At 38.1% G+C, this 27,844-nt stretch overlaps 1 protein-coding gene across 11 annotated transcripts in view; it reads right to left on the reverse strand.

Moving 5' to 3' along the window:
* CDK14 (cyclin dependent kinase 14) overlaps window positions 1–27,844 on the reverse strand; it is a 341,278-nt gene that overhangs the window by 104,004 nt on the left and 209,430 nt on the right. For all 11 annotated transcript variants that reach the window (XM_086857927.1, XM_086857960.1, XM_086857948.1 and 8 more), the window contains one exon: window positions 17,270–17,318. In XM_086857927.1, the coding sequence (XP_086714053.1) occupies window positions 17,270–17,318 (49 nt within the window). The remainder of the gene's footprint in view (window positions 1–17,269; window positions 17,319–27,844) is intronic.

Genomic DNA, 27,844 nt, shown 5'->3' on the forward strand with positions numbered 1-27,844 from the left:
TAGCAGCATGAGGTAAATACTTCCCAAAGCAAAAATAGTTCACTGTGCACATTTTCCATGTGAAGATATGACTCTTTCAGTGTATCATTAATTCATTTCTCAACTGGCATTTATAGCATGGCCTAAAGGAGTGAGGCACCCTTTGGAAATTTCAGCTGTTTCTTTATTCTGAGCAACCTGAAGTGCTGAAAGACAAAACCACAGTTAACCTGACCAATCACACCGTTTAGCAGAGCTTAAAGTTTAATGGTATGAAGAGAGCTAACAAATTGGTGTGAATTGGGCAGGCCACGTGGCAAGCCTCACAGCTCATCTCACAGAGGATGCCCTGGTCCCCTCAGCAACAGGGCTCCTGTACAGTCCCTGCACTACCCCACCTCCCAGCACACCACCACAATGGTTGTATTCCACATTTTCACCCAGGTCTGCTCGAGGACAGCAGCCTTTTCCCCTCATCCCAGCCTTTAGCCTCTCCTGAGTTCTGCACACAGCTGTACAACACCACATTGTAGTTAATATGTTCTTTGCAAATGCATTGTCTTCTAACCAGCTGACACAGAAGTGCCCACGTGTGCCTTGATTTGTACCTCTGAATATACACGTGCTCCCAGTAGCAGCAGCTATGTGAAACACGAATCAGAGCAGGGCCTACCCGACTCATATTTCGTTTTTACCAACTCCAGCAGCTTTTTCTGTTGTTACCACCATGCAGAGAACACCTACTGTCTTCAAAGGCCCGACGTGCCAGCTGCAGCGTGCAGGAGCCGCTTCCCTAACGTGCCTGGCGGGCCTCCATGGAGCTTTTGTAGAGTTTACTTAGCCATCAATAAACCACCACAACAAGTGAACACAAGTTTTGATGCGAGGCTTTTAGCTTTTTGATACAGATGAAGGCATAAAGGAGTACCTCAAGATGAGAATCTAACAGAGCAAAGATGTTACCGTTTTTTCAGTGTTTTACACGAAGGGTATTGAGGACTAAAACTGATGAACAAAGAGAGACAAAACCATTTGAAGGCTCACTGAAGCAGTGTTTTACTTGTTGCTGATCAATCTCAAAACACAGAATTTGCTCTACAGCACAATATAGAGGTACTTCAAACCAAACTATAGAGTAAATAATACAATCAAACAGAGCCAATGTCATGTCACTGTTGGGACTGTACCCCACACCTGCATGGGGCTGCCAACAGCAGTCCTGGGCTGTGCACATTCCTTAGAAAAGACATGTCTCCAAACACCTGGTGCCCCTCTTGCTCTTCCCAAATTGAGATGCTGGCAACAGTTTAGATGTAGAAACACTGAGCTCTCTACGGCATGGAAAAACCAGTCTCCAGGCTACCTATACCAGCACTTTAATTGTACTCTTCTAACCAGCCCCTGAATAGAAGCAAGATGACCACATTAGCACAACATCCTGCTCTTGAAGGAGCTAGGCTGGGACAAAGCCTGGGTATAACACGTGAAACATGGCTATAGTGCTCCCAGTGTCTGTCCTTGCTCTGTGTTCCTGCACAACACTGCATGCCACAGTCTTCACACCATTGTGGTTTCCATGGTGCTGTATGAAATGATCATTCTGGAAATTTAAAAATTAGTTTGATCCCCTTTAATTATATTACCATATTACAGCATCAGAAGTCTTATCCACTGAAGTACTGAAAAGGTGGTCAAAATACTTATTATTACAATAAAAGCCATGACAACCAATGATAAGCATTCACTGATACGGAACAGAGATGAAAATAAAGAGTGTCAACGTCAGATTCCTTGGCATTGCTGAGGTCAGAGGCCCATTTGGAAAGCTGAGGAGGTAAGTTCATTCAGTGCATTCCAGGAGGGTAATGATAACCCTGGCCCATCTGAAATAATTCTCACTTGGCAGTTGCACAGATGCCATGAGTCGGAAAGCAGACAAGATAAACAGCATTTCATGAAAAAAGGTGAATGTAACAAAGGTTCTAACAATATAGAAAACTAGGTTTTCTATTTTAATTAATATAAATTTAGCCCTAGGTACATAGTGGCATATAGTTGTTACATTTTTAAAACAATCTACTGAACCAGTAGGTGAACCAAAATTACAGTTGCAGCTCTTGAACTTCTCAGAACAGGGAATTAAGATGCTTAAACTGCTCATGAATCATGTTAGGCTTTAGAGATTCAGTTTGGTCACACATAAGCCAGACAATGAACTGATCCAACCTCTCAAGGCAATTCACTTATGACAATGGCCATTCTGCTCAATTACAACTTTGTCATTTCTATGTGTCATCACCAACTGCAACTCAAGACAAGGCTTAGATATGAGTCTATTTCTCCCTGACTCTTTTGCACTAGATTTGATGTGTTTTAGGTCTGTTTCAGGTGTATTTCTGTATTTCTTCAACACAACGATGCTTGTGATTTCCAGCTTGGAATGTCTGCATCACAGAGGAAGAAGAACATTACCACCATTACAGAACACACCAATTTTAAAAAACTGAATTTGGTTGATGTTTAAAGCCCAAGCTTAAGGAGAACCAGTCAATATACAACAGAACTAAAAGTATCCTAAGTTTTGTGATAGGTATCCAGCCTAGCTTTTTCTCTGATACCTCAGAATAAATATGCTGAGTTATGCTGAGCAATGAAAAGCTGGGTTTCTTTGGAAACCCAGCACCAACTATTGAGAGCTTTGGGCAGGAAGACTGCTTATACTGTTCATTGACAATATTGCAGATATTTTTCCTACTTGTTTCTTCCAGCTCTGACGCAGAGTAAGGTTTACATTTGATGCTCAGCATCTTTTTGCCAAAATAATATATGCTGGAGCATCAAATGAATCAAGAAGTATGGAGTCTACATGGTAGACACTAAAGTGAAGAAAGGTTTATTTAAACAGCAAACATTCAATGTATGTGCAGTGATAATAAACCCTAAGCTAGAGAATGTGGTGTTCTGTGATACAATCACATAACTTCCTTAATTCCTAGGAATTCTGAGATTGTGATAGTCTAAGCAGCATGACTGCTGGGTACAGTGTTTTGCTACTGTTGAAAATCAGAACTAAGTAATGAAACTAAAAGAAGACTACCTTGAGTAATTCACATCATTTCACTCAGTTTTCATCAGTTTCTCTTAGACACAGGTATTTCCCAGAAAAAGTATTTTCTAAAAAATTTTAATTGGAACGTGCCTTACTATTTTGTCTCAGAAACAATTTAGCAATTACTTCTTTTTGATTTTACGTGCCACCACCAATCAACTATTTTAATTCTTTCAGCATCCCAATTAGCCCAGTATTAAAGATACCAATTATGGAAGACACAGTATGTTACTTACACCACGACAGACCACTACTGAATATGCCAGGTTTATAGTTTACTGGAAGATCTTTGTTTGCTCTAAGTGCAATTAATGAAGAAAAACAACACAGTGGTGACATCTAGTCAGAAGCTTTTGATTATTCTGAAATTCTTTAAAGGGTGTGAATCTTCTGAATGTTTTTTAAAGGCTGTCTGTGTGCAGCTCAGCAAGTTGAACAGAATAACCCTGGAAAATAAACAGAGCTTAAAATAATTACTAACACCCCAATCATTTTATGAGCTATTATTTCACCAGAAAATGGAGAAAATATAACTTTAATCCTGAGCAAAACTCTTCAAGGTTTATGTTCTCTATAAACCTTTCACTGAGAACTGAAAATATAAGTTAGTAATGCAATAAATGCCCTAACAAATATATCAGATTTTTCACTTAATGCTTTTTACAGGCTTAAACCAAACTGAGTGAAAGAAAATCACCTTTTACAGTCTGACTCTTAAAGGAAGAATGCTTTTCTGTTATGCTTTTTAAAATAAGGCATGGTGAATTTATATCAACTTCAGTGAATCTTGGGGCATGATAAAAGGAAGAAAATATAGCAGTGGAGTTTACATTCCATAGTATTCTTTCTTCACATATTTATTTCCTCACTGGCTGGACATAAGCAAAAAAAAAAAAAAAATTAAAAAAAAAAAAGGAGGGAATAACCCCACCCTCAACACAGAAATAGCTGAAATAAACCTTTGGCATACAATGCAGTCAAAGCCCTGTGTTTTTCCTCATCCCACCCTTGACAACTTGAATTGCTTCTCTCCAAATAAATCCATGCAAAAGATATTCTGAGAAAAAAAATAAAAGAAACAAATTCTGAATTTCAAATTTGTCAAGTGGGTGCACCCATTAGGGAACTAAACAAAGTCCTCCTTATTTTCCCTTATCCAGCTGTCTTTCTGGGCCTATTACCTTTAGAAAGCAAGCAAAACAAAGACAGAACTAAGTGCTAGTAAATAAACATTAATACTGCTCTATGAATCTCTATCCTCTTGTCTGATATTTTACCATCTTGGGTTTAAGAAGTTTTAATTTCATTCTAATGTAAATAAGAACTGGTTTGTTTGCTCAGTACTTCAACAAGAATTTGCTACAAGGCTGCAGCATGCAGGCAGTGCCCTGGGAAGGGTGACCTTGCTTTAGTCAGGGAAGCCAAAGATCATTTATCAGAGTTAACCTACAAATCTGTCTTGCTGGGGCCTCAGATCTGTCAACCTCTTGGAAGCAGCTACTTGCCCTGTCCTCCCACTGCTGCCTAAAACATTGCATGGGGCTGATCTTTTCTATTGCTGTATACCTCTCAGCTAATAAAATATATTTCTGTGGCTATGGAACTAACAGGAGTATTTTGTATTTATTTATACAGCTCATTAAAGGCGGATAGAGATTTGGAGGCAGAGAGAATGCCCCAAGCCTGGAAAGCTCAGGAAGACAGACCCCAGGCATGTGCATGTATTTAACTTTATGCAGATGAGCTGCCTGGCTGAACCCAATGAGACTGAGCAATTATGTAAAAGCAGGCATCCTGGTCTTTTTGCAACTATACTCCTAAGCTAAGACACGAGAGGGAAATGATGCAGGACTAGTAAATACTGAGAGGAAGAGACTGAAATGGTTGCAATGAGAGCATATGGGCAGCATATTCAAGCTATGCAGTCAAGAACATTTATTTATGTATTATTATGTCTGTATTCAGACACATCACATGGAACTGGATTTAGACAGACTAACATCACATAGACCTAGCTGCAGCTCCCTGACCCTCAGGCACTTGGTTCAGGTGACATCAAGAGAGAACACAGGGTAGGACACCCATTCATGCCAGCACTGTGGTGTAGAAAGTGCCATTCCTTCTCCAGATCCACTCTCCAGATTTGTGTGATAGCACACCACCTTCTCTTTACATTAATGGAGATAGAAACTTTCTAAAGTGAACTTTAGCTCCTCTTTGAGTAGGGAGAACCAGTCAGACTGAAAATCCAGTGTCTGACACCAAAGGCAGTAATACTTGTTAAGAGACACTTATGCTTTTGTTAATGTATGAACTTGACTTTGAACTTGAACAGGGGGGAAAAAAACCTAGGTTTCTTATGCAGGGACCACCATGAAAGGAGAAAACAGTGATCTCTCTATTATGGAATTTGGAGAAAATGTAACATTATTTTGCGTTGGGGTTTTTTGTTTTTTTTAATGGGAACATTACATATCCACACATACCTGTATTGAAGTGTCTTCCTAAAAAGTTGCTTGAATTTAACATACGAGTTTATGGTTTTTATCTATAAACATCTTTGTGACTTGGAAGTCACAAACTCCATCTATTTTATCTAACAATTACTGAAATACATGGTTCTTAAGTGTGAGGATGTAGTGCTGACACTCAGAAATTGGTTTGCAGTAGGGAAGAACTCAACCCTGAACTATTTTTGCAAATCCTATCCTGTCAAAGTATCATGAAAGAGAGACAGCTAAGCAGGGAGTTACTGCTATTTAGGCATAAATCAGCATAGGTGTTTTAAGAACTAAAATCAAAATTTTTCTCTATAACAGTGACCACTAAAGATCAGATTTCCCAAAGAGACAGCTACCACTAAAAAGTGACTGCCAGCAGAGCTCGGGTCACTTCTAACAACCCAAAAAAAGCAAGTAGATTCTCAAAAGATATGGCACACATGGAATTGTGGAATCCATGGAGCTCTGGTCATGTGCGCTGTCATTGAATTGGATGGGCAGGTAAATAAACACCTGGGTCTCATTTTAGGGTGTTAAATGAACAGGAAGCTTTTGTAAAGGCAGATATTTGAGGCTGACAAGTTCTAGCAGACTCCAAACTGAGAACAAGAAGCCTGGAGCTAGGGACCACAAACAACTGATAAATTCACTATCTAAGCATAAGCCCATCTGATTCCTAGAGAGGAAATCAGCAGTCATGAGACTGCCTGACTAGGGGACATGAGAAGGCTTAAATATGAGAACTGGATCACTGACATAAAAATAGGGAATAGCAGCTTTGTGAAGAAAGAGAAGAAGAGGCAAAATTATGGAGAATTTTGAAAATGATAAGAAGGGACTCAAAAATGATGGAGTAAAACAGCCAGTGCTGGAATGAGAATTAAACAATACACAAAAAAATAAATTGAATTTACTGGTTGCTTGTTATATGATCTGAAGAAGGATGTTGATCAAGAGAGAACATGAGGAGTCTATTACGATAATCAAGATCAGAGTGACAAAGCTGGTTGGGAAGACAAGAAAGTATCTTGGAAAACCTGGAAAGAAAAAAAGGTAAAATGTGTATGTCATTCTGGATGCACAGGATAGGGATATTTCTTATTTTTCTGCTCCTAAGACTTTAGGCCTAAGTGACAAAGAATCCAAGCAGAACAGTGTTAGTAGGGAGTTGACTAGGAATATGCTCAGGTGTGCTCAGGGCATAGCAGGAATCTCCCAACTGAATCCTTACTGCTGGATTGAGCAGGGCTAGGGAAAGAGCCTGACTGCTCAACTGCTGAGTGTCCACAGTGCCCCTGGATTATCTGCCCCGTGTCAGCAGCATGCTCCAAACTCTCTTCTGGACACAGTCATTGTGAGTCACAACTCACTCATTCCCAGAATGCAGCATGTTCTATGCTCCTACAAGCAAGGTATGCCATATATTACAGTAGAAAACACAATTCCTATGGTCTGCAACATTGTCTTCCTTTATTCTGGAAATTTTGATTTAAAAACCTGAGGCTGAACAACCCCAAAATAACAACTGCACCTGCAGCTGCATGGGGACCACAAAAAGCCCACAGGAGATGCATGCCCAAGTGTTACTTAGCACAGCTGTAGCCAAGGTCTGCCACATGGCCTGGGGGCCAGCAGACAGTCCCTGGCTCTGCTTTAGTTTGCAGTACAGATGTGGGCTGTAGCTGACAGAAAAATGATATTCACCAAACACTATCTGTCAACATCTTGGGAAAATTCATGCTCTCACGGCTGCCGAATAAAGCTTGACTCAAGGGCGCTGTAAGGATCAAATATGAAAGAAATAAAAGGAATGCAACAGTATTCTGCAGAAGTTAAAATGCTGAAGGGAGGCAAATAATGATCCAGAGCATGATTTTTTTGTGTCAGGGTGGTGAAATTAATTTGAGGCACACTAGCAGTATTTAATAATAAACAGAACTTTAAAATTGCCATAAAATCTAACCAAAGAAGGCAACGCAAAAGTGGTGGTCCATTCTTAACATGCAATGATGTCAGAGTGAAAATCATAAATTAAACCGACTTTTACAAGATTTCTTTACCAGAGACCACAGCTATCCAGATATCCGTACCACAGATACCCAAAAGGTATCAATCTTTTAAAACTATTCTGTATTCCCAAACAATAGGGACAAAAAAGCAAACAATGCATTTATAAGAATGTGACAGAAGTAAAAATTTTACTTTTTCAATTTAAATTCTCCGCAGTAGGATTCTGAGTTTATAAACTGAACATGAAAAATTAGGTCCTTTATTCATTTGTATTTTCAGCCTCCTGTTGCAGCAGTGATCATAAAACAAACACACCTGGCATCTTTATTATTTTATTCACTGAAGGATTTAGCTGGACAAACATCACAAAGATGGTGGCTGTTTTCATTGAATTTATGATCAAATATGCTCCAGCACAAGATCAATTCTGTTACATCAATTATTATGAGATGTGAATAATTTAACAGAAAGTTGTCTATTTATAAATCAGATCTTAGGGAAAGAAATTCAGCTGAGGAAGCAGCCAGTGGATATACACTGTATTACAGAATTTAAAAGAATGCAGGCTTTTTGTGAATCACATTTAGGGATAAACATATTTTGCTATGTAGTGAGCTGCTAATTCAGGCAAACAATTTCAAAATTTTATTTTAAACTTTAATTAAATTCATCTTTATCACAGGAGAATTTAACTTTACTAATGCTTTTCAAAATTACAGAATATATTTCCTATAAAGGCTTGATAAAAAACAATAAACAAACTACCATCAACACCATATTTTGGGATATTTTCCACAGATTTTTCACCAGAGTCTGTTGTTCAGCCTAACGCCAGGAGAGTTATAATAATTTTAACACAGAATGTGTGCCTTAGGATATGGGATTGACTCAGTGCCTGAAAGAAAAAGGTCAGTTCCCTTTGGAACCACTTGCCTCTTTGCCCTCCAGCAATGACAGGTGCACCAGCCCTGTGCTGAGGCTGGTTATTCACAGTGTGTTGCTGCAGATACATAATCTAACCTCTCTGATTTAATGCATCAGCAGGGTGAGAGTCTCCCATCTTCCCGTTTTGACATGGGTCAAGCAGGCCCTGAACACATATACATGATGACCTGCTTGCAGCCAGCATCTTTCACAAATTCTCAAACAATAGCCTAAGACTTTCTTAGCTAGCTCATTTAAAGAAATCACTGATTTTAAGTATTAAACTGTTTGGCTAGCAAATAACTTAAAGTTATGGAAAAAATCACTGTTTTCACCAGTCTTCTACAATGACATGTGTTTCTATGTCACTAATCTAAAGAAAAAAAAAAGAAAACCAACATGAAGAAGCAAAATTCTCATTTCTCTGTGCTATATGGCAGGCAGGATGTCAGAAGTCTTTAGGCAGATACGAGTCAGCACAACCAAAAATGCAGGAAAGGAAATGATTAAGATTTTCTTGAATGAATTTTGAGAGACAATCACAAGAGATGTTCATGACTGGCCATACCTGAACACCTGTGATCTTGCCACAGAAAATGTGGTGGTCAATATTAAACTAAAACCCTCATGTGAAACCCTCATAAAAGCCAGTATTTGCCTAAGGCAAAGATAGTTTATGACGTTTATATTGCTGCAAAAATCTTAACTGTTGTCATAAGTCTCTGGCTGGCAACAGAGACGAACGGCATGAGTTTTGAGATTGACTTAAACCATCTGCAGTGGTGACAATACCCAGGAACATTATTCAAATTTTTGTACTTATTGTCTGGCTGCATCATCTCTCAAAATTATCTATGTTTCTGAGACTCTAAGATGAGAATCAAAGGAACTGTTCAGTTAAAGAAAAATTATCTGTAGTACAGAACAAACAGCAGCAGATAATATTGAGCCATATAAGCCAAGAGCAGTTGCTTAGCACTAAGCACTTTTGAATGCCAACCCAGTTCTCAAGTTGCCTATCATTTTCACTCTCATTTTGGAAAAAATCTACATGAAAAATGGCTACATGCAAACAATAAGAGAGACAGAAGTAAGGTCTATTTCATTTATATTACTACTTTCACAGTACGTCTTTAATTCCTTGGACAAATATTTTTAAAAAATATTTCAGAGACTCAATTTTGTCAACAATGTCATTATGTGGAGAAGAGAGATTTCAGCAGATAAGCCAACAGCACAGAACTCAAACAAGAGGGTAGAATTCAGAATGGGAGGATATAATGATGCCTGGTCCCTCTGATCAAAAAGTATTAGACTTCAAACCAAGAAATGAACACAGACACCATGGCAACATATGAGTAACAGACTACCAAAAACATAATTCTGAGAAATTAATAAAACATTGGCATGTAGAAATGGAAGGAGAAAGAACAACTAGAAACATCTGAAGAGCTGATCAGAAAGCACTCAAAAACGTTAATGAAGAACATACATAGGAAAAAAAGTCATACCTGGAAACACCAAATAAACATGTCTATCTGATATACATCTCAATATCCTAAGGAATTCTTAAGGAATTAGTGAGGATAGCAAACAAATGTAAGGCATCTTTTAAAAGTCTTTTCAGGAATTCCACATAAGAATAGCCAGTTCTCTTTACTCATTTTTCTTCATAGGCTTATTACTGTAAATATGTTACTAACATATCTACATTTGTTAATTTTGCTCTGCATTCTAAGTATGGTACTAGACTTGAAAAAATGCAAATATATGCCCATACTTCTTTCTGGTTTTCAAATAAGAGAAGCTGAGCAAGTATTTGTTGGTCACTGACACACAACATAGAAGGAAAGTACAGACAACAGAACAAAAAAGACAATATGGAAGCAATATTACATTTCAGAAGAAATAAGACAAAATGGCAATCAAAAGAAGTGACTAATGCAAAAGACACCATATAAATTATTTTTTTTAAAGTGGACTTAATAATTGGTGGAACAAAACAAAAAAAGATAACGTTTGATGCAATTTCTATTTAAAAAAACTTGCTCTGTGGACAAAATCCGAGGAGCTGGGATGTGATACACTATCCCAAAGACTAAAAACTGGCTGACAGACCATAAGCAAAGGGTAATGATGAGTGGCAATGTACTGAGTTGGAAGGGAAGTGTCCAGCTGTGTGCCAGAGGGATTAGTGTTAGTCACAGTTTTATTTAACATCTTTATTAATGACCTGGACTAAGGGATACCCTGCATACTGAATCAACTCTTAGATGACACTAAATGCTGAAATCACCACAAAAGACAAAGACATTAGTACAAAGAAACTAACAGTAGTGAGACATGTGGGCAGAAAATCTAAAAACAAGACAGAGCATAGAACATTACAAATAATTATTTCCACAGAAGAATAACCCAGAAGAATAACACAGAAGAATAAATGGATAGGTCCAGAGTTAATGCCAACAAACAAATGCCAGATACTGGATTAAATATTGCAGAAAACAACAAAGAACATCCACATACACTGGGGCTGTATTTTCACTGCTGTCACAGATGGGATAAGGTACAGGGCAGTAACAATGTGATTTTAGTAATGAAGCAGCATAGAGTTATTAGTATCCTGAAACAAAAATGACAAAAGCTTTTGTGGCCCAGTTTAGGAGGCTTTTTAGTATTTTTAACCGGGACAAGAGGATGTAACACAATACCTAAGGCTTAGCAACACAAAAGAGGACTTATCAGGATAAATATGGTATCAATGATTGACTGTCAGGATAAACGTGGTATCAATGAGGTCTGTTAGGAAAAATCTTCCCCCTAAGTTTTAAAAGGTATAACGTTATAGCACTTTGCGGTCGCTCCAGTCTGGACGAAAGATTGGAATATAAATCCGAAAGGATTTTTCAGCTTGGCTGAAGGACAGATGGAGGGACTGCAGGGATGTTCCCCAGCGCTTGTCCCTTGGCTCCGCACGGCGAGCTGACAATCAGCACCGCGCGGAGCTGCGCCCACAGAAAACAGCGCTGAGCGGGGGCAGGAAAAGATGCTTAAGTACAAACAAGCAGCTTCCGCCACCCCGAAATCAATTCGCAATTAATTAAAATTAATCTCAGCATTTGCATTATAAGGAAGGAATGGATACAGGCGGCCGAGCAGGGGGATGCGCAGCAGAAGGCGCTGCTGGGCTGCGGGCGCCCCCTGGCGCGGACAGCGCGGCACTGCAGCGCCGCGGGCTGGGGACACCGCCTTCCATCGCGGGCCATGTCGCGACAGGCCTCCCCAGGCCCCTCGGGAAACCGCCTGCTCATGGGAAACAGGGGAAAAAACACGGAAAATACCAAATGGCTTTTGTTTCCAGCGCAGAAGAATCGCTGCAAATCTTCAGGAGGCAGAGGCAGGTTTACATGCCTGTTTACAAATACCTCTAAAAAATGTTTCCATCTTGTGTCCGGTTTCCACCCCCGCTCCCCCAGCGTGATCCCTGGCCCCTCCTGGCCCCGGCACCCAGCGATGTGCTCACAGTGCACAGAGAGCCCACAGGCAGCCCACCTCTGCTCGGTGCTGCCTGAAACCCTTACTGCTCCTTGGGTTTATCCAGCAGAAAGGTTTCCCAACGACAGCACTAAAGCTTTTTGTTTCTATTGTGCTGGAGAGCTTGAGTGTTCCCTCACTGGTACTACCGACTGTGTTACAATGAGCCGTGCTGGTGAAGGGACGCGAGGTGAAGGGATAAAAGTGACAATTAGAAGAGCGCTTTTTCTTTAATCAAAACCCAACTAAGGCAAAGATTTTCTTAAAAACCCGTAAAACCGAATCCCAAACCAAAAATGCTTCCCAAGTCTCAGCTCTAAGCAATTCCATAGTCTGTGCCTGCTTGAAACAAAATACAAACTCAAGCTACGTGGACCTGTCTCTATTCACTCCCTTTGATTTCTTCAGGAAGTTTTCACTGAATAACAGTCCCCAAATAGGCCAGTCCATCCTGGAATGCAACTTTTAAACACCCTGGCCTCAGAAAGGGAGGTCTCAAAAGTACAGAGGCCATCTTGTTAAAGGAAGAAATCCTCAGCAGTGGGACTGGTTGTGAGAATAAAGTGTTATTTATATAATAAATACAGCCATGTTGGGAACTTACAAAGTAGTAGTCCTATTTATGCAGAGCAGAATTTGTCTTCAACTGCACCTTTTCTCTCCAACCTAATTTCTCACAATACAACCCATTATGGCAGAAGGATCTGAAAAAGCTTTTTATATCCTACCAAATATACACAAGGATAATTAGTTCTCCTTTGTTATTCTTCTGTAAGGGTTTATTATTGTGGAGAAGCTTTTGCAAATTGAAAGAGGTTGCATTGCATTCTGAAGGCAGAGCTGTTCTTGGTTTTTATTGTGTAGAGATAATTGAACAGAAAAGTTGAGGAAAAAAAGTGAAAATATAATTCATTATGAACTCTATGGGAAGATCAGATTACCACATCTTAGTTCTTTTTAGACCAGTATCTTATAATTACATTCCACAGTATGTTATGTCATGCTATGTAGGTGAAGCTTCACACTTGATAGAAGCAAACATCAGTGCAAGATTTGTTTCTTAATTTTATAAGCATTACCACAAAAATTATAGATTTCATCTTATGTAGTAAATACTCTCTCTATAATCTTTAAGTAGTCTGACAATCAGTAAAGAAATTCAGTGTTAAAGTTTCCAAAGAACTTAATTCACTGTAAGTGAAAGTTATATTTGCCTCAAACACTTCCCAAAAGTAGTCTCTAATATTAATTAATTCTATTTTAAGAATTTAAGGGATCTGACTTATATAATGATCCTGCTGGATTTCACTTTGTCGTTGCTGCTCAATTCCATGCTTTTAAATAATTTCCAGTTAGACCAGGAATTAAAGAGCAATTGCCTTGTACCCAATATTGTTCCATCACCTTTCTCTGCCTTTAAAATCATCTTGTGGAAGCTGATGTTGGTCAGGTGCAATTATTTTACCCTCAGACTACTGTATGTGACTTTTTGGAAGGTTTGGGGTTGGAAATTTTTGCCTCTCTTCCTTTGGCCTTACAGAAGTGAAGCTGGCTCTGCAGAAACTGGAAGAGTATTATTTTTCCTCCTATTAACCTCCCCTTACATAAACAATAATCTAATTAAAATATACATTTTGAGGTAAAAGCCTCTTTGAAGGTTTCTAAACTCATATTCTCACCCTTACATGCCAAAAAAACCCTATATATAAACAAGATAAAGGATCAGCCTGTACCTGAAAGATGAAATGGGGATAGTGAAACTTCATTGTGAAGAAAGAAAAGAAAAGAAAAGAAAAGAAAAGAAAAGAAAAGAAAAGAAAAGAAAAGAAAAGAAAAGAAAAGAAAAGAAAAGAAAAGAAAAGAAAAGAAAAGAAAAGAAAAGAAAAGAAAAGAAAAGAAAAGAAAAGAAAAGAAAAGAAAAGAAAAGAAAAGAAAAGAGAGGGAGGGAAGGAGGAAGGAAGGAAGGAAGGAAGGAAGGAAGGAAGGAAGGAAGGAAGGAAGGAAGGAAGGAAGGAAGGAAGGAAGGAAGGAAGGAAGGAAGGAAGGAAGGAAGGAAGGAAGGAAGGAAGGAAGGAAGGAAGGAAGGAAGGAAGGAAGGAAGGAAGGAAGGAAGGAAGGAAGGAAGGAAGGAAGGAAGGAAGGAAGGAAGGAAGGAAGGAAGGAAGGAAGGAAGGAAGGAAGGAAGGAAGGAAGGAAGGAAGGAAGGAAGGAAGGAAGGAAGGAAGGAAGGAAGGAAGGAAGGAAGGAAGGAAGGAAGGAAGGAAGGAAGGAAGGAAAGAAAGAAAGAAAGAAAGAAAGAAAGAAAGAAAGAAAGAAAGAAAGAAAGAAAGAAAGAAAGAAAGAAAGAAAGAAAGAAAGAAAGAAAGAAAGAAAGAAAGAAAGAAAGAAAGAAAGAGTGAGTTTCTAGAATGAATCAGTCTATCCATGTGTTAAGTTTTACAGCTGGATTATAAACCCTTGGGAATATGATGTCTATAACGGAAATGTTTATACATCCTTAACTACAGCTGTGCAAGCAAACAGCGCTCTAATACAGCACACAGATAAAGATTTACACTGGAAAAAGAGAAAGCCCTTTACATTTCAGATGTAAATGATACATAATTTTGAGGCACTGAGTATTTCCTATTATAGTAGAAATACCCATATGAAGCACTGAACTGTATGTATTGTCATTGCTTCTGGTCTTTCAATCCCTTCATTTATGCTGAAAAATTTGCAAATCCTTTATGCACAGAGCATTGAAAATGTATAAATATTTTTGAAGAGGTTTCACAGAATTTAAAAAGCTCTGGTCTTATTTGAATCAGCCTGTGATGTGATCAAAATTTGTGTCAATTATGAAATCTCAGAGACTGAAGCTGTTTTAAGCAAACTGGGTTTTGTTCTTTTTTGTGGTGTTTTATGAAAAGAGAAATTTCACGCAATAGTCTCGAAGGAAATATAAGACAGCAACTTTTTCAAATTCAAACCAATTATTGTACTTATTAATACATAACTGCTGTATTTTAATAGTCTAACTGCTGTTAAAATACAGAAAAAAGACTTCAGCCCAGGCCTGCAGGATGGATCTAATAGCATGCCAGTATCTATTCACATTACTTAGGCAAATATGTGCCTCCAAGCAAACACATTCAAATCAACACTGGTTTCCTTGTCCTTCTTTCCCAATCCTGATCTCACTGCATGTGTTGTAATATAATTGTAATATAATTGCTAATAATGCAATAAGCATTTGGATTTCATTAACTACTTTTAAAGAAAAAATCAACTTGCAATTTTTTTGATTGTAAAAGACAGGATGCAGATCATTATAGTGACAAAATTTTTAACAGGTAAGTTGTGACTTTCAGGAAATTGAACTCTACTCCAAGCAGTAAGATTGAGGTACAGTCAAACATTTTAAGATGACTGCAAGGATCACAAAATGGTCTTATATGTTTACAGACACCAAATACAAGCAGAGTTAATCTTCCTGTTATTCCCTCTGCAGTAATCAGGAGATGGCCTCGTCCACCAAAGCCACCAAATTAGGCTCCTAGATCGAACTGGACAAGCCAGGAACTTTTCTTTAGACTACTGAAAGTCAATTAATGCAGGCTGCTGACACTTAACCTTTGTGGAGGCCTGAACTGGCTTCAGTGCCAGCTTTATTTCTCATTGTAGGAATTGGGAAGTTACTGCTAACCAAGGAGAATCCAGTAGTACTGCAAAGTGAGCTACAGGGTCATGGAAGATGCCTGGCACTACAAAAGTACAGATTTTGACTCAAAGGACAAACATTGATGGCATTACATTCAACAACTAATACCAAAAAATCCTGCTATATTAAGAGATTCTTCCTCCTTCAGTCAACCACAATTTCAAAAGGTGGTTTTGTTTGGCTTTTGTTTGTTTGTTTGCTTGCTGTTTGTTATTTTGGGAGTTTTGCTTGTTTGTTTGTTTTATTTTGGTTTCTTTTGGTTTTGTGTTTATTTTTTGGTTTTGTTTTAAATGAAAACACTGGACCAAATGGGTCTGGGAAGGAGCAGAGAGAGAAAAAACTAACAGAATGGAGAAGTGAATATAAACCTAATCACATTTTGGGAAAGTGACCATCCAATGGATTTTGCAGGTGTAGACACATTTCATTGCTAATAAAAAAGGATATTGAAAAAGTATTTGGATTTCTACTCTATTAATAACTCTTTTCCTTTACAGCAAGGAAGCTTCTTCACCAAAATATTTTTTATCTTCAGTTTCAGTGGTGAACTTGGAGATGTTAGTCTCTTGCTGATTAATCTCTTGAACTCCCTGGTAAACTACCAACAAGACAGGCACTTTGTAGCAAAAATAAAATTCTGAATTAGTACCAGAAAAAAACCAGCAATGCTGGTATAGCAAATGGCTTAGCTTTCCTGCAAAATTTTTGGTCAAAAGATAGTGGAGCAAAATTCTAACTGCTTTTCTGGCAAGACAAGTTGTTGTTGACATAGCTGAAATCATCCAATTAAAATTCTGCAAGCTTTCTTCAAAATATAAAAGCTATTAATTGCTAAAGACAGTGCAGTCTAAATATCCTGTCCACAAAGATTCTACGTGTGCTGAGAAACTTCTAGTAAAATTAACACAGGTGATTACTTAGAATAATGCCAGTAGTGGTAGTATTCAATCTGAATGCTCATCAGGCAACCTTTCTGGACTTTGAGCATAATACCTTGATATCGATGTCCATCTGGTGTAAATGTGACCAAATTCAGAAAACATTGAAAATTTAAAAAAAAAAAAAAGAAAAAGAAAAAAAAAAGTGTGGTGAAATTACACTGATTTTTTTCCATTCATAATTAAGATTACAACAGTGTGGTCAGCAGCTCACAGCAATGACCAGATGGACCTGGCAACAGGGGATGATTATGGGAAAGCAACACTCAAAAGTGGAGTAAAAATAAATTATTTTAAAATTTCCTAATTTTTATAGATGAACAGAAAAAACAAGATTCCAAACTGATGGCCCAAAGCAATAACTGAGCATTTCTCCATGAGCTCAATACACTTGCCAATTAACACCCCCAAGAAGAAAATACTACACTATGCAGTTTCTCCCTATTTACAAGAAATAAATGTGGCAATTCAAATCTGGCTTATTTGAAAAGAATAGAGTCATTCTAAGCTAGATATGATAACTTCAGCATACCCTTTAAGAGTCAGAAGTGCAATTAAAAAAAATACTTACTTATTCCATGCTTGTCTAAGGTTTTTAGGGCCGTACTGCGTAAACCGTTCTGTAAGAAAAAGAGGTATATTCCATTACTCCACTAAATCCAGGATTTATTTTTTAAAAATAATTATTTACTGTCAATTTTCATAATTTCATCATTTCTGTGTATCTCCTGCAGCTCAAGTCCTATGGAAAGAAAACTAACCTATAAGCAATTGCCATACAAACAGAGGAAAATTATCACCAAAATAAAACACAAAAACCAACTTGTTAAACCAAGTCACACCAAACCAGCATGAACTAAAGCTCATTTACTGTGGCATCACCAGAAATGGAAAGTTTTACAATTATTTCTAAAGTATTCTTTGATTGCTACTGGGAAAAAAAAAGAATCCTCAAATTAGTATTTTTTTTCTTCATCACAAATACAATTCTCTACAGCCTCACTGTCATATTTTTTTGTTTCTCAGGGTGCATAAGAGTAAGCATGGGTCTCTGTGACACACAGGGGCAAACAGAACATGATGGACACTAAGGAGTCTATTTTCTAAAGAATACATATAGATAATGAACAGAAGTAACAATTACAATGACAGATTATTTACTCAAGTTCTTCAAGTTCTCCTTTTACTTAAGTTCTTCAGCTTAGATATAAGGAGTTTCTCACTCATATCCAAGATGCTTGATCTGCAGTAGGACTCTGGTTGAAAAAGGAAGATGCCAAGTAAGCTGCTGCAGAAATGAGGGGTCAGTCCTTCATTAGGCTCTTGGACAGGAGCTAAGTGGCTCTCAGGTTGCAACAAACTCTCCAGAGTTCAGCTGGAGAACAGAGCAACATTTTCCATGGAGATCCATTTCACAGAAATCCTGCCCTGAAGATTGGCACTCACCATAGCCAGCTATCCTAATGTTATTGCATTAGTTGCTGTGAAGAAGTTCTAAACTTACAAAACACTCTGTAAAATCTAAAAAAAATGTATAAAAAAACCTGCTTCCTCTCCACTCATGTATATGATATTTAATAGACCCACTGTACAGCTGCAATTGTATTTCTTATATATAGGCACACAGATATGCATGCTTCTTACTGTGAAAAACAGCTGTAAAGGTACAATCCTTCAAAGGAGTTGTGTTCAAATTCCTGTATTTGTATACTTGCTTGTATCATTTCTAAAGCTGTCATGTACACTTCATACACAGTCAGTTCTAAAGATGCCAAAACCAAGGCAGAAGCAAAATCCTAGCATCAATGTGGATGCTTTGATTTATTTTTTCTTATACCTATTTTTTAGATTTTTTTGCCCCTTTAACTAAAAAATGCGGAAGCTTCAAATCTCATTGAATTCACTGTTGGAAGTTTCTGATAAACAATAACAGACTGATAACAGACACCTGCTCACTGTATCTGAGGGCAACTTCATGCCCACAAGTCTTGTTGCTTTAACCATACTGATGCAGTTAAAGAAATGAAATCACTCCCTTTTAGATACTTGTGACAAGTGTATTGGAAACTGGAAGCTACATGACTATAACCCTCCAAGTTTAGTTTGCAAATAGGAATTAAACACATATATGCAAACAGATACCCATAAAAATTGGAAAAAAATAAAGACTTTTGGTATTAAGTAAATTGTCCAACTGTAACACTGTCAATTCATTTATGACAAGGGACTGAAAAATAAAATGCAGCCAGCCAGTGCTGTGTAACATGTCTGAGATACACATGGGAGTTCAGCTAAATAATAAACTGCAAACTTAAAAATTAATCTATTTTGGTGCAGAAATATCTGGGTGGAAAGAGAATTGAACTGACTTGAAGCACTGCTGAAAAGGTAAACTGGACCTAGAGAGAGACAGATTTTGATCTTATCTGCCATTCTGCAATATGTTTTGGTCAGATACTGAGCTGATTCAAACTGGCACAGCAACACTGTCTTCAACAGAGCTACATCCACTTAAAACATTTGAGAAGTATCATATACAACATATTTTCTTGACCAGACTATCCAGTATTTATTTAAATCAATTTAAGCTGTTTTTACTGTGGGAGGAAAGCCCCAGAGTCAACAACTTCACCAAATTGCCTTAAGGCTTTAATGCCCAAAGATCTGTTCCAGTTCTGCAAAAAACCTGAAAAACTATTGCTATGCCAGATGAAATTTTACTGAAAAAATGATACACTGGATCCAGTTATGTAAATGCTATAAGGGAGACACATGAGCAAAACAAATTTCTCAAAGGGATCTTCCTTTGCTGTTCCAGTCTAAGTATCTTTTTAATAAGTACCTTATATATCATATTTATCAGGCAGGGAGAGGGAAAACTGGGGCAGAAGACATGAAGAGGGCAAAACCCTGTCTACAGAGGCAAATGTTTAGTTCATAGTCCTTAATTTCAAACTCTATTGAATATGCTGTGACTGCAATCTATGCTTCTAACTACTGGTATCAACACTTTCTACTCAAGCAGATTAGAGGCTGCTTACTTTACATGCTTTATACAGAAAGAAACCACACATTGATAAAATAATAGCTCACATTTTTCTATATAATTTTATGATCATGGCTCCAAGCAGAGTCTTACCAACTTTCATGGACAAGATAATTAGATGGGACTATTGTGTTAATGAAGCCCAGCCTATGTACATGGCAGCTTTTTATTTTTCTGAACTTATCCCTTGGAGAAAAAAGAAGCAGTGAAACCAGCTGATTTTGGTTTCAGAGTTGCCAGAACAGAGAAGCTACAATAATCTTGTCCTTGAGCTCCTCCACCATGGTGCAGTTTGTCAACCACAAAATGACATACCTAGAACCACCAAACTTGCAGGCAAAAAAAGAGATAATTTCACAACTTTTATCTGAGCATCACCTACTTGTGTCAGATTTATCACAGAACCGTAATTCAGTCCCACAGTTACATCCCCAAGTCTGCTTCTGAGTCACTTTTCAGAGTGAGTAACTCTCACACACCTGTATGAATGCCTCTGGCCTTTACTGCTCAATGGGTGGAATAAAACCAAATCTAAACCTATTGTCTGACTGTGACCAAAATTACATTCAAAATTACAAAAGCTGCACAAAATTACATTCTATGATACTTTCAAGCATGTAGCTTTGACATTTGTTTTTCAGAAGCTACCACTGACATGTTCATAAAGGACAGTAACGTAAGCCTGTATGTGTGACGGGGACTTCTGCAGAATTACCATGAATGCTCCCCCACAAAAGAAATCTTTGCCTGACACACAGAGACACAACAGTACTGGCAATGACAATCTCAATCCCACCTTGTGGAAGAAATCCTGTGGAGCAAAAACTCAATACCCCTCCCTCAGAACCGAAAAGCAAACATGAACATGTGAAAACACCATGCAGACACTCACATGATCACCCACCCACACAGCCATCCTCCAGCACATGCAAACCACTCTCAAGAACACAAGGTGCATCATCTTACTGAGGCAGCTGCTCACTCTCATCAGGCTGAGATTAAAGAAATCAAAAATTGTACATTTACAGATCAGGATTTGATCTCAGATGTATTTTGAATTTTTATAGTTCAAAGTGTAGGCATGTATACTGAAATTCAATTATTTTTAGAATATTATTATTATTATTATTATTATTATTATTATTATTATTATTATTATTAGTGTTTATTTTGAATTAAAACTCTGGAAGGTCAACACAGTAACCAAATCTGAAATTTAAAGTTAAAATTTTTATTTTGATTTCCTTTATGCAAATACTTCAATATTTGCCGATCTTTTGGGAACAAATTCAGGCAACAAAATTTGATCCTCTACATTTTTATCCCAAATATGCATTCCTCATCCTGACTTCCAGCTGTGTCTCACTGTTAAAGAGCTATTCACATGGGTGCTGTATTTCACCTAGTAAAAGGTGAATTTTTGCTTATGTGAAACAAAAGGAAGAGCTTTTTAGTTTTGCTGGAATCACACAGCACCTTAGAGTGTTTACTATTTGCTTCTTGGAAGGCCAAGGAAGCCAAATCTTGACTAAGTGCCATGTCCACAATCAAATGCAGTGTAAAGAGATGCCTGTATAGGACAGCATAAATGAGAGCTAACATATAGTATTTCCATTTGTTAGTGGAAAGATGTTGCTACATCTTCCTTTAGTGCAATTTTTACTCTCAGGATGTCCCAAGAGTATCCAAAAGGACTAGGCTGTGACTTCCACACCCCAGCACCAGCCTCAGCCTCGCTGTTCTGCTGGGCACTGCACACAGCCTGCCCAGAGGAGGTGAGTGGGGCACTTACACAGACATTCTTCTGGCAGCACAAGGATCTGAGCTGCTCCTGGCTTCGGACCTTGCAGCACAGCTTACTCAGTGCCTCATCTGCCAAGGAAGTTTTTAGGACTGTGCCCCACAAACAGCAGCATCGAGAGGCTACTGGAGTAACAACCACAGAATGGAAGCAGTAATGAGCAACCAGAGGAAGAGAGGGAGGGAATTTCTTGAGCTAGTTAATTTGACAAACTTGACGCATCAAAAAAAGCTATGTTTTTAAAACAACTGGTTCCAAATTCTGGCCAGTTTGAAGGCCTAGAGGGAAAAAAACCCTGCCTGTCTAGAAAGTTCATGCTTTACACTCAGCAGTACTAAGCGGTCTTCGAATAAACAATAATTTTTTCTTTCTTTCTATTTCTTATTTCCTTTAGACAACCACTCTGTAGCAACACTGCTGTGTGTGCATACTCACTTGTGTGCCCACACATATACCTACATGTTCTGCACTGCAAGCATCGTTATCTGCCTGGTAAACTCGCTCCACCTGACAGCCCCGCATCAAGGGCGGGTTCAAACACAAGCCAGCTGCAGCAGAACTCACTAGTGAGCTTATTAGCAGACCACTGCAGGAGCACTGGTCTGCTGTGAGAATTGAAAAAATAAGCACTTGCATTTTAAGTACCATAAAACAAGATGAGGGGTTTTTCCTCTTTTATCAGTCAGAAAAACACATGAGCTATTATACCTTTGCCACGTTTGCTCTGAAAAGACCTAAGATAGGCAAGAAAAGCCACAGAAGAAATTAAAGGCAGAATACATTTTGGTTTTTTAGCTTCTTTTTAACAGTATTGATAATCTAGTCTAAACCAAAGAACTTAAAATGCAGTTTAACTTCAAGGCATTCTTTATGTTGCTAATCAAAACATGATGGCTAATATGCATTCCTTGATTAATGTTCTTCTCTATTTAAAACCAAATGTGATTAGCTTAAATGCAAATATTTAAACATCACCATAATTATTATTTTGAAAAGTCTAACTCATTATTTCTTTGAGAGGGTTTTCTTTACATTTAATTTAAAAGTCTAACATGACTAACACTGTACTGTTATATATATGACATATACTATTTTTAGTAAAGATTCAGTGCTAAAATTATTTAAATTATGTTGGATAAAGATATAAAGACAAGCATCCATGTTGACAAGAAAATTTTCAAGCACTATAACATTTGCACCCCTAATGTGCAATTAGAGTTTTTACTGAAGTTAGGTCACAACCAGAGGATTATCAAATACATGAGCTAGACTTCGGAGTTTTGTATGCCAAACATCTTTAGGAAAACTACAACTCCCTCCCCTCCATTCTGTCCCCTCTTCTTCCTTCTATTTGCTTTAGAAGAGCACAGCTTCTGTAAAGAGGAAGAACAGCTGCTGTTTTCTAGACTGAGCATAAGCAGAAAATGTAATTTTAATACCCAGCATTCTCTGAAGCATTGGAGTCCTACAGTAAATGGTTCCATCCTTTAGCAGAGCTCACCTTGGCTCCTCTGCACACATAATAAGTTACTTTAACTTTTCAGCTTAATGTAATTTTGTTTAGAGAATGGTAAACACACTGACAACTCTGCTTCCCTTGGGTGGTGGATACCACAGATTGAAGAAACACTAAATAATACAGTTTTGTTTTGGCAATAGAGAGGGAGGATTTTGAAATTAATTCCCCTTTACAAATAGCCCTCCTTTTTTCAAGTGCTCAAATTCTTGAAGATTACATCCATACCAGTAATTTAAAGAGCTTGAGACTGTTTGGATGAGACACCATCACTGTCCTGTAGCACTGCTACAGCACCTCCCACTTCCACCCCATACAGGAGATGGGGACATCTTACAGTCTCCATCCCACACTGACTTCCTAACCCTAAGGAAGCTTCCTAACACCCAGGAATTAATTATTTGCAAGTGCTAATTGTTATGAGGTAAAGGCATACCAGAGGCCACTCTGACAGTCTAACAGCAGAGGCTCTCACGTTGCCTGGGAACATTCCCTGGCATCAGTGGAGATGTAAACAGGCAAAATACTGATTTAGCATGTAGCAAAATGTTGGCAGGCTTTGGAGAAACTCTACAGGAAAAACTGCTATGAAAGTTTGAAAAGCCGTGTTTTCTTATGCAATATGCTCATGTGTTTGTGCCAAAGGAGTTCAGTCTCTCAGTCCAGCCCTATACTAAACGAAGACTTAAGCTTTTGAAAAAAATCTGGCTCTCAATCAGCTGTTAAGATTCATGTAGGCAGATCACATTTCTTAACCAAATCTGTATTTATTGATCACCTGGGAAGTAAAGTAGAATTCCTGAGTTAGAACACCAGCTCTGCAGTGGTTTTGTCCGTCATAGACTAGTGATGTTTAAATAAATCCACGAAATGCCCATCAGTCCCTGGCAAAATCCATGTTATGCACTACTTCCTACGAAAGCTTTTTCTCACTGCTTCTCTTTTGTGTTCTGCTTTCTCTTTTTCTCTTTTTTTCTCTTTCTTTTACCTCTTTTCATCCCGGCTTTAGGGATTCTCTTTTAAAAATCAGTGCTCAGGAGATGCTTCCATTGTCTCATAAAGGCACCTTTTCAGGTGTATTACTCTCTCATTGTCTGTACAACATTGTGAGGCTCAGGCTCCTACACCATCAGCCCATGATTAAATATTTAATTTTCTTTCGCCTAGGAACAGTATTGTAAAGAAACTGATGCACAGTGAACCAAAGCATTCTCATGTTTTTTCCACCTTCCTAACAAGTTCCTTCCTCTCCTTGACCATTACCATCTCTTCATTGCCACACACAGTTCATTTATCTTCTATTGTCACCATATCTTATCTTCTCCCACTTTACTCACTGACAGTACCTCCTGATAAATCTCTACTTAACTTCCCAGGATGGAGGTTACACAGCACCAGTCCCAAACACTAACTGAGAATGTCAGAAAAGTGAAAACTTAAGTGTAGATATTTATTCAAAGGCTTCTTCTGCTCCTCTATTTGGACAGGACTCAATCCAGGAGAAATGGCTGGAGAGGGGAAATTGATAGGATTGCAGACTGAAAAAAAAAAAGGGGGAGGTTTAATAACAGTGAAGAACATAATGCACAAAAAATCAGGAAGACTTGGGCACAAGACTGGCAAGGAAGCAGCTTGTTTGGAAATACTGCTTTATCTCTACTCATATAGGAAAGACATAGTTAATGTCTACTTTAATTCATTCCTGGAGATAGAGGCACAGTGATATGACTGGTGTTTGAATCTGTTTTAGCTCAGCAAATCTACATATTTCCTAAAGTATTGCAGCAAAAGAGTGAATTCTTGAAGTGAATTCTTGAACAAAAGAGTGAATAGTGAAAACATGTTCTCCAAATCTAGGGTATCATATTCATCACTGAAAGTGCCTCTGTCCTGTAACATGGGGCTTCTCGTGTGGGGGAAACATCAAGATTTTACTGAAACAGCAACTAGCACTTTTTCATAATTCCCTCAAACTATTCTCCTGTTTCAGAGCAGATAATTACTTTTACAGTGATGCAGAATGGCTGGGTTTCATTGCTGATGAAACCAATGAAATGATGATTCCTGAGTACAGGAAGACCCCTCAAGATTATAGCATCCATAACAGCTTCAGTGTGAATCACAGAGGTAATCCAAAGTTACTGAAATATTCCTGAAGTATTTCAGGTCTCCCAATTGCATTTTTTAGATTATCCTCAAGTAACTTACAAAGCAGGACATGTGTGCAAGTGTCTGTGCTCACAGGTGCAAACATAAACTGAGAGTAGGAGGCTGCAGCACAGAAAAAGCTCAAAGACCAGGCCAACTTTTAGATTTAAATATCTAATCTATTACTCAAAGCATTTGTAAGACAGTAAGTTATCTCAAAGTAGGCAGATAAAATACAAGTTGTTTTCTGACTTTTTAAATGGCAAATAAAACTATGACAATTTTATTTTCACTATTATAAGCTGTTAAAATCACCTAAGTTAGGGCTCTAAATGACCTAGAGCCCGCCACAATTACCTTTGGGAATGTACATATTTTTCAGGCTCAGAAATGTTCCTACATATTAAGATGTCAGATATCATAGTTATTAAAGCACTGGATGTTTCCCATAAAAATTAAGACCCTTGGCCACCGTAGTAGAGACTAATACCACATTTTCCAGACATGCTTCTCCTAGTAAACTGTGATTAGCTCTCTGCAGCTTGAGACTGTGCCCTATCAAATCACAGTGTGAAAATTAGTTATTGATGTCTGTATGCAAACAAGAAATACAATGAAATTCTGTTTCAACTCTCAATAACCTTCCCAAATCCACAGGCACTTAATGTGCTCAGCATTTTTTTAAAATATAGTAACCATTTATCACTGACACTTTCTTTTCAAATGCTTTTGTTTTATGCTTACACAACTCAAGTTTATGGAATCAAAGTCTTTCCTGAGAGAACACTGGTGACATCCTCACCACCAATGTTGTCTGCACTTCTCAATTTAGCACAATTACTGTTAGCAGCTATTCATTTCAGTTTTAAAACTTACTAACAAAGCACAGGAGTTACTTAACCCCATATCACATATTTAAACACAGTAATTTCACAGATCTTCAAAAATAATGGAATTGGTTCATATTTTGGAAAGACATTTCAGGATACTTCATTATTTTGCTAGGAAAAGGAACAGATTAAGTCATCTTCAACTTTCATTTTTGCTCCTAATAAGTCAGTCAGGAAAGCTAGAGTGTAACAGCAATTTCAGACCATCAGGGAGGGGAGCGTGGCTGGTTGAGCACCTGTGGAAGATGATGCAGCAACCTTACCAGAAAGCTTTTGTGCACAGAACAGCATGAAGGAAAGCACATTTTTAAGAAGTGACAGAGAACCTGGTGTCCTTGACCAAACATCTCCAACAACCCTAATGGTCTGAGCAAATAGTATCCATTCCAGCCCAGCCCATGTGCAGAGCATACCATAGGAGCTCGTACCCCAGAATGATCCCAGAGGGATGTGTTTTGCTGCTCTAACAATTCCACATTTACCAGCATCAAATTCCATTACTCAGTTTTGGGGTGTGCAAGCCAGTTTTGGTTGTCCAGTTAGATGGTGCTTTCTATTGCTGTAATTTCAAAAAACAGCAAATAAGGAACCATAAGACAAAGAAAAAAATCTTTTTACCAAGGTCATCAGTGATGTAGGGTACACAGCACACTATGTGTACAGAAGAGGGATTTTATTTTTTGAGTGCTCCCAGACCTCCACAGTGTAAGGGAATGAAGGAGCTCAGTAGTTTGCTATAACAGGCCTAAAAAGATTAAATGATTGCCAGCAAGAATAGCAGTTACTCTGACTTACGAATCTACATCCTTCACAGACGTGGAAAGGATCTGAGAGAGCAAAGGCCATGTGCAGAAATGGAGAAAATACTGAGTAGCTGTCTTCTGTCCTGGAGGCACTTTTCCTCCTGTCCCCACTCTCCATTTGTATAAATATTATGTATTCATAGCTGAAAAAAATCTATAGTCTGGGATGGAGAAAATAGAGCAATTCTAACACAATGCCTGTACAAAAATTAGATTTAATGAAGTGCCTACAGCGGATTTATTTCCTGATGTTCTTTTTTGGTAATAAACCTACATCCCTTGACACACTTGGAAGCCAAACTGAAAACTTAAACCTGGAAATTTCTTGGCTGCCATCTACTGTTCAAAACTTTCCTGTATCTCACAGGAAAACAAACCAACCCAAAGAACAATCACTGACACCTTCAGGCTTTCTCCTCTTTACCACTCTTGCTAAAACCAATCTTTTTGGGCTGCTTTTACAGACCACTACATTTCTGTAAGGATTTTGTATTTGCTTACTTTTCAATCAGTATCAAGAATGAGAAACACAAAAGCTTGTAAACTTAATGACACACTGTTTAAGGGAAGAACACTGTAGTATTTTTAGTATTTCAGTGAAAGACTGCTAAATTTTCTACTAATTCACTTGAGAGCACTAGAGTGTGATTTCACTATACAGCAGTAAGTCAGCAGTAGGACAGAGACTGAAAAGCAATGTGCAAAAAGGCTTCTGCATTCCTGTTTTTCAAGGGTTTGTGTCTCTATCAGGGTAAGCCCTACAAGATATTTCTCTCTCTCTCTCTCTCTCTCTTATTTTGAGTGCTATCTAGATCTACTTGTCATTTACAACTCCTTTGCTTCTTCTCCTGCCTGCTCATTCACCTGCTTTGCCATGTTTAAAAAAAGCCTATTTCTAAGATCCCCACTGAGAAGTTCACAAGACTCTATATATTACAAACA

Source organism: Cyanistes caeruleus, chromosome 1 (genome assembly GCF_971803275.1).
Source record: "Cyanistes caeruleus chromosome 1, bCyaCae1.hap1.1, whole genome shotgun sequence".
NCBI classification, from domain to species: domain Eukaryota; kingdom Metazoa; phylum Chordata; class Aves; order Passeriformes; family Paridae; genus Cyanistes; species Cyanistes caeruleus.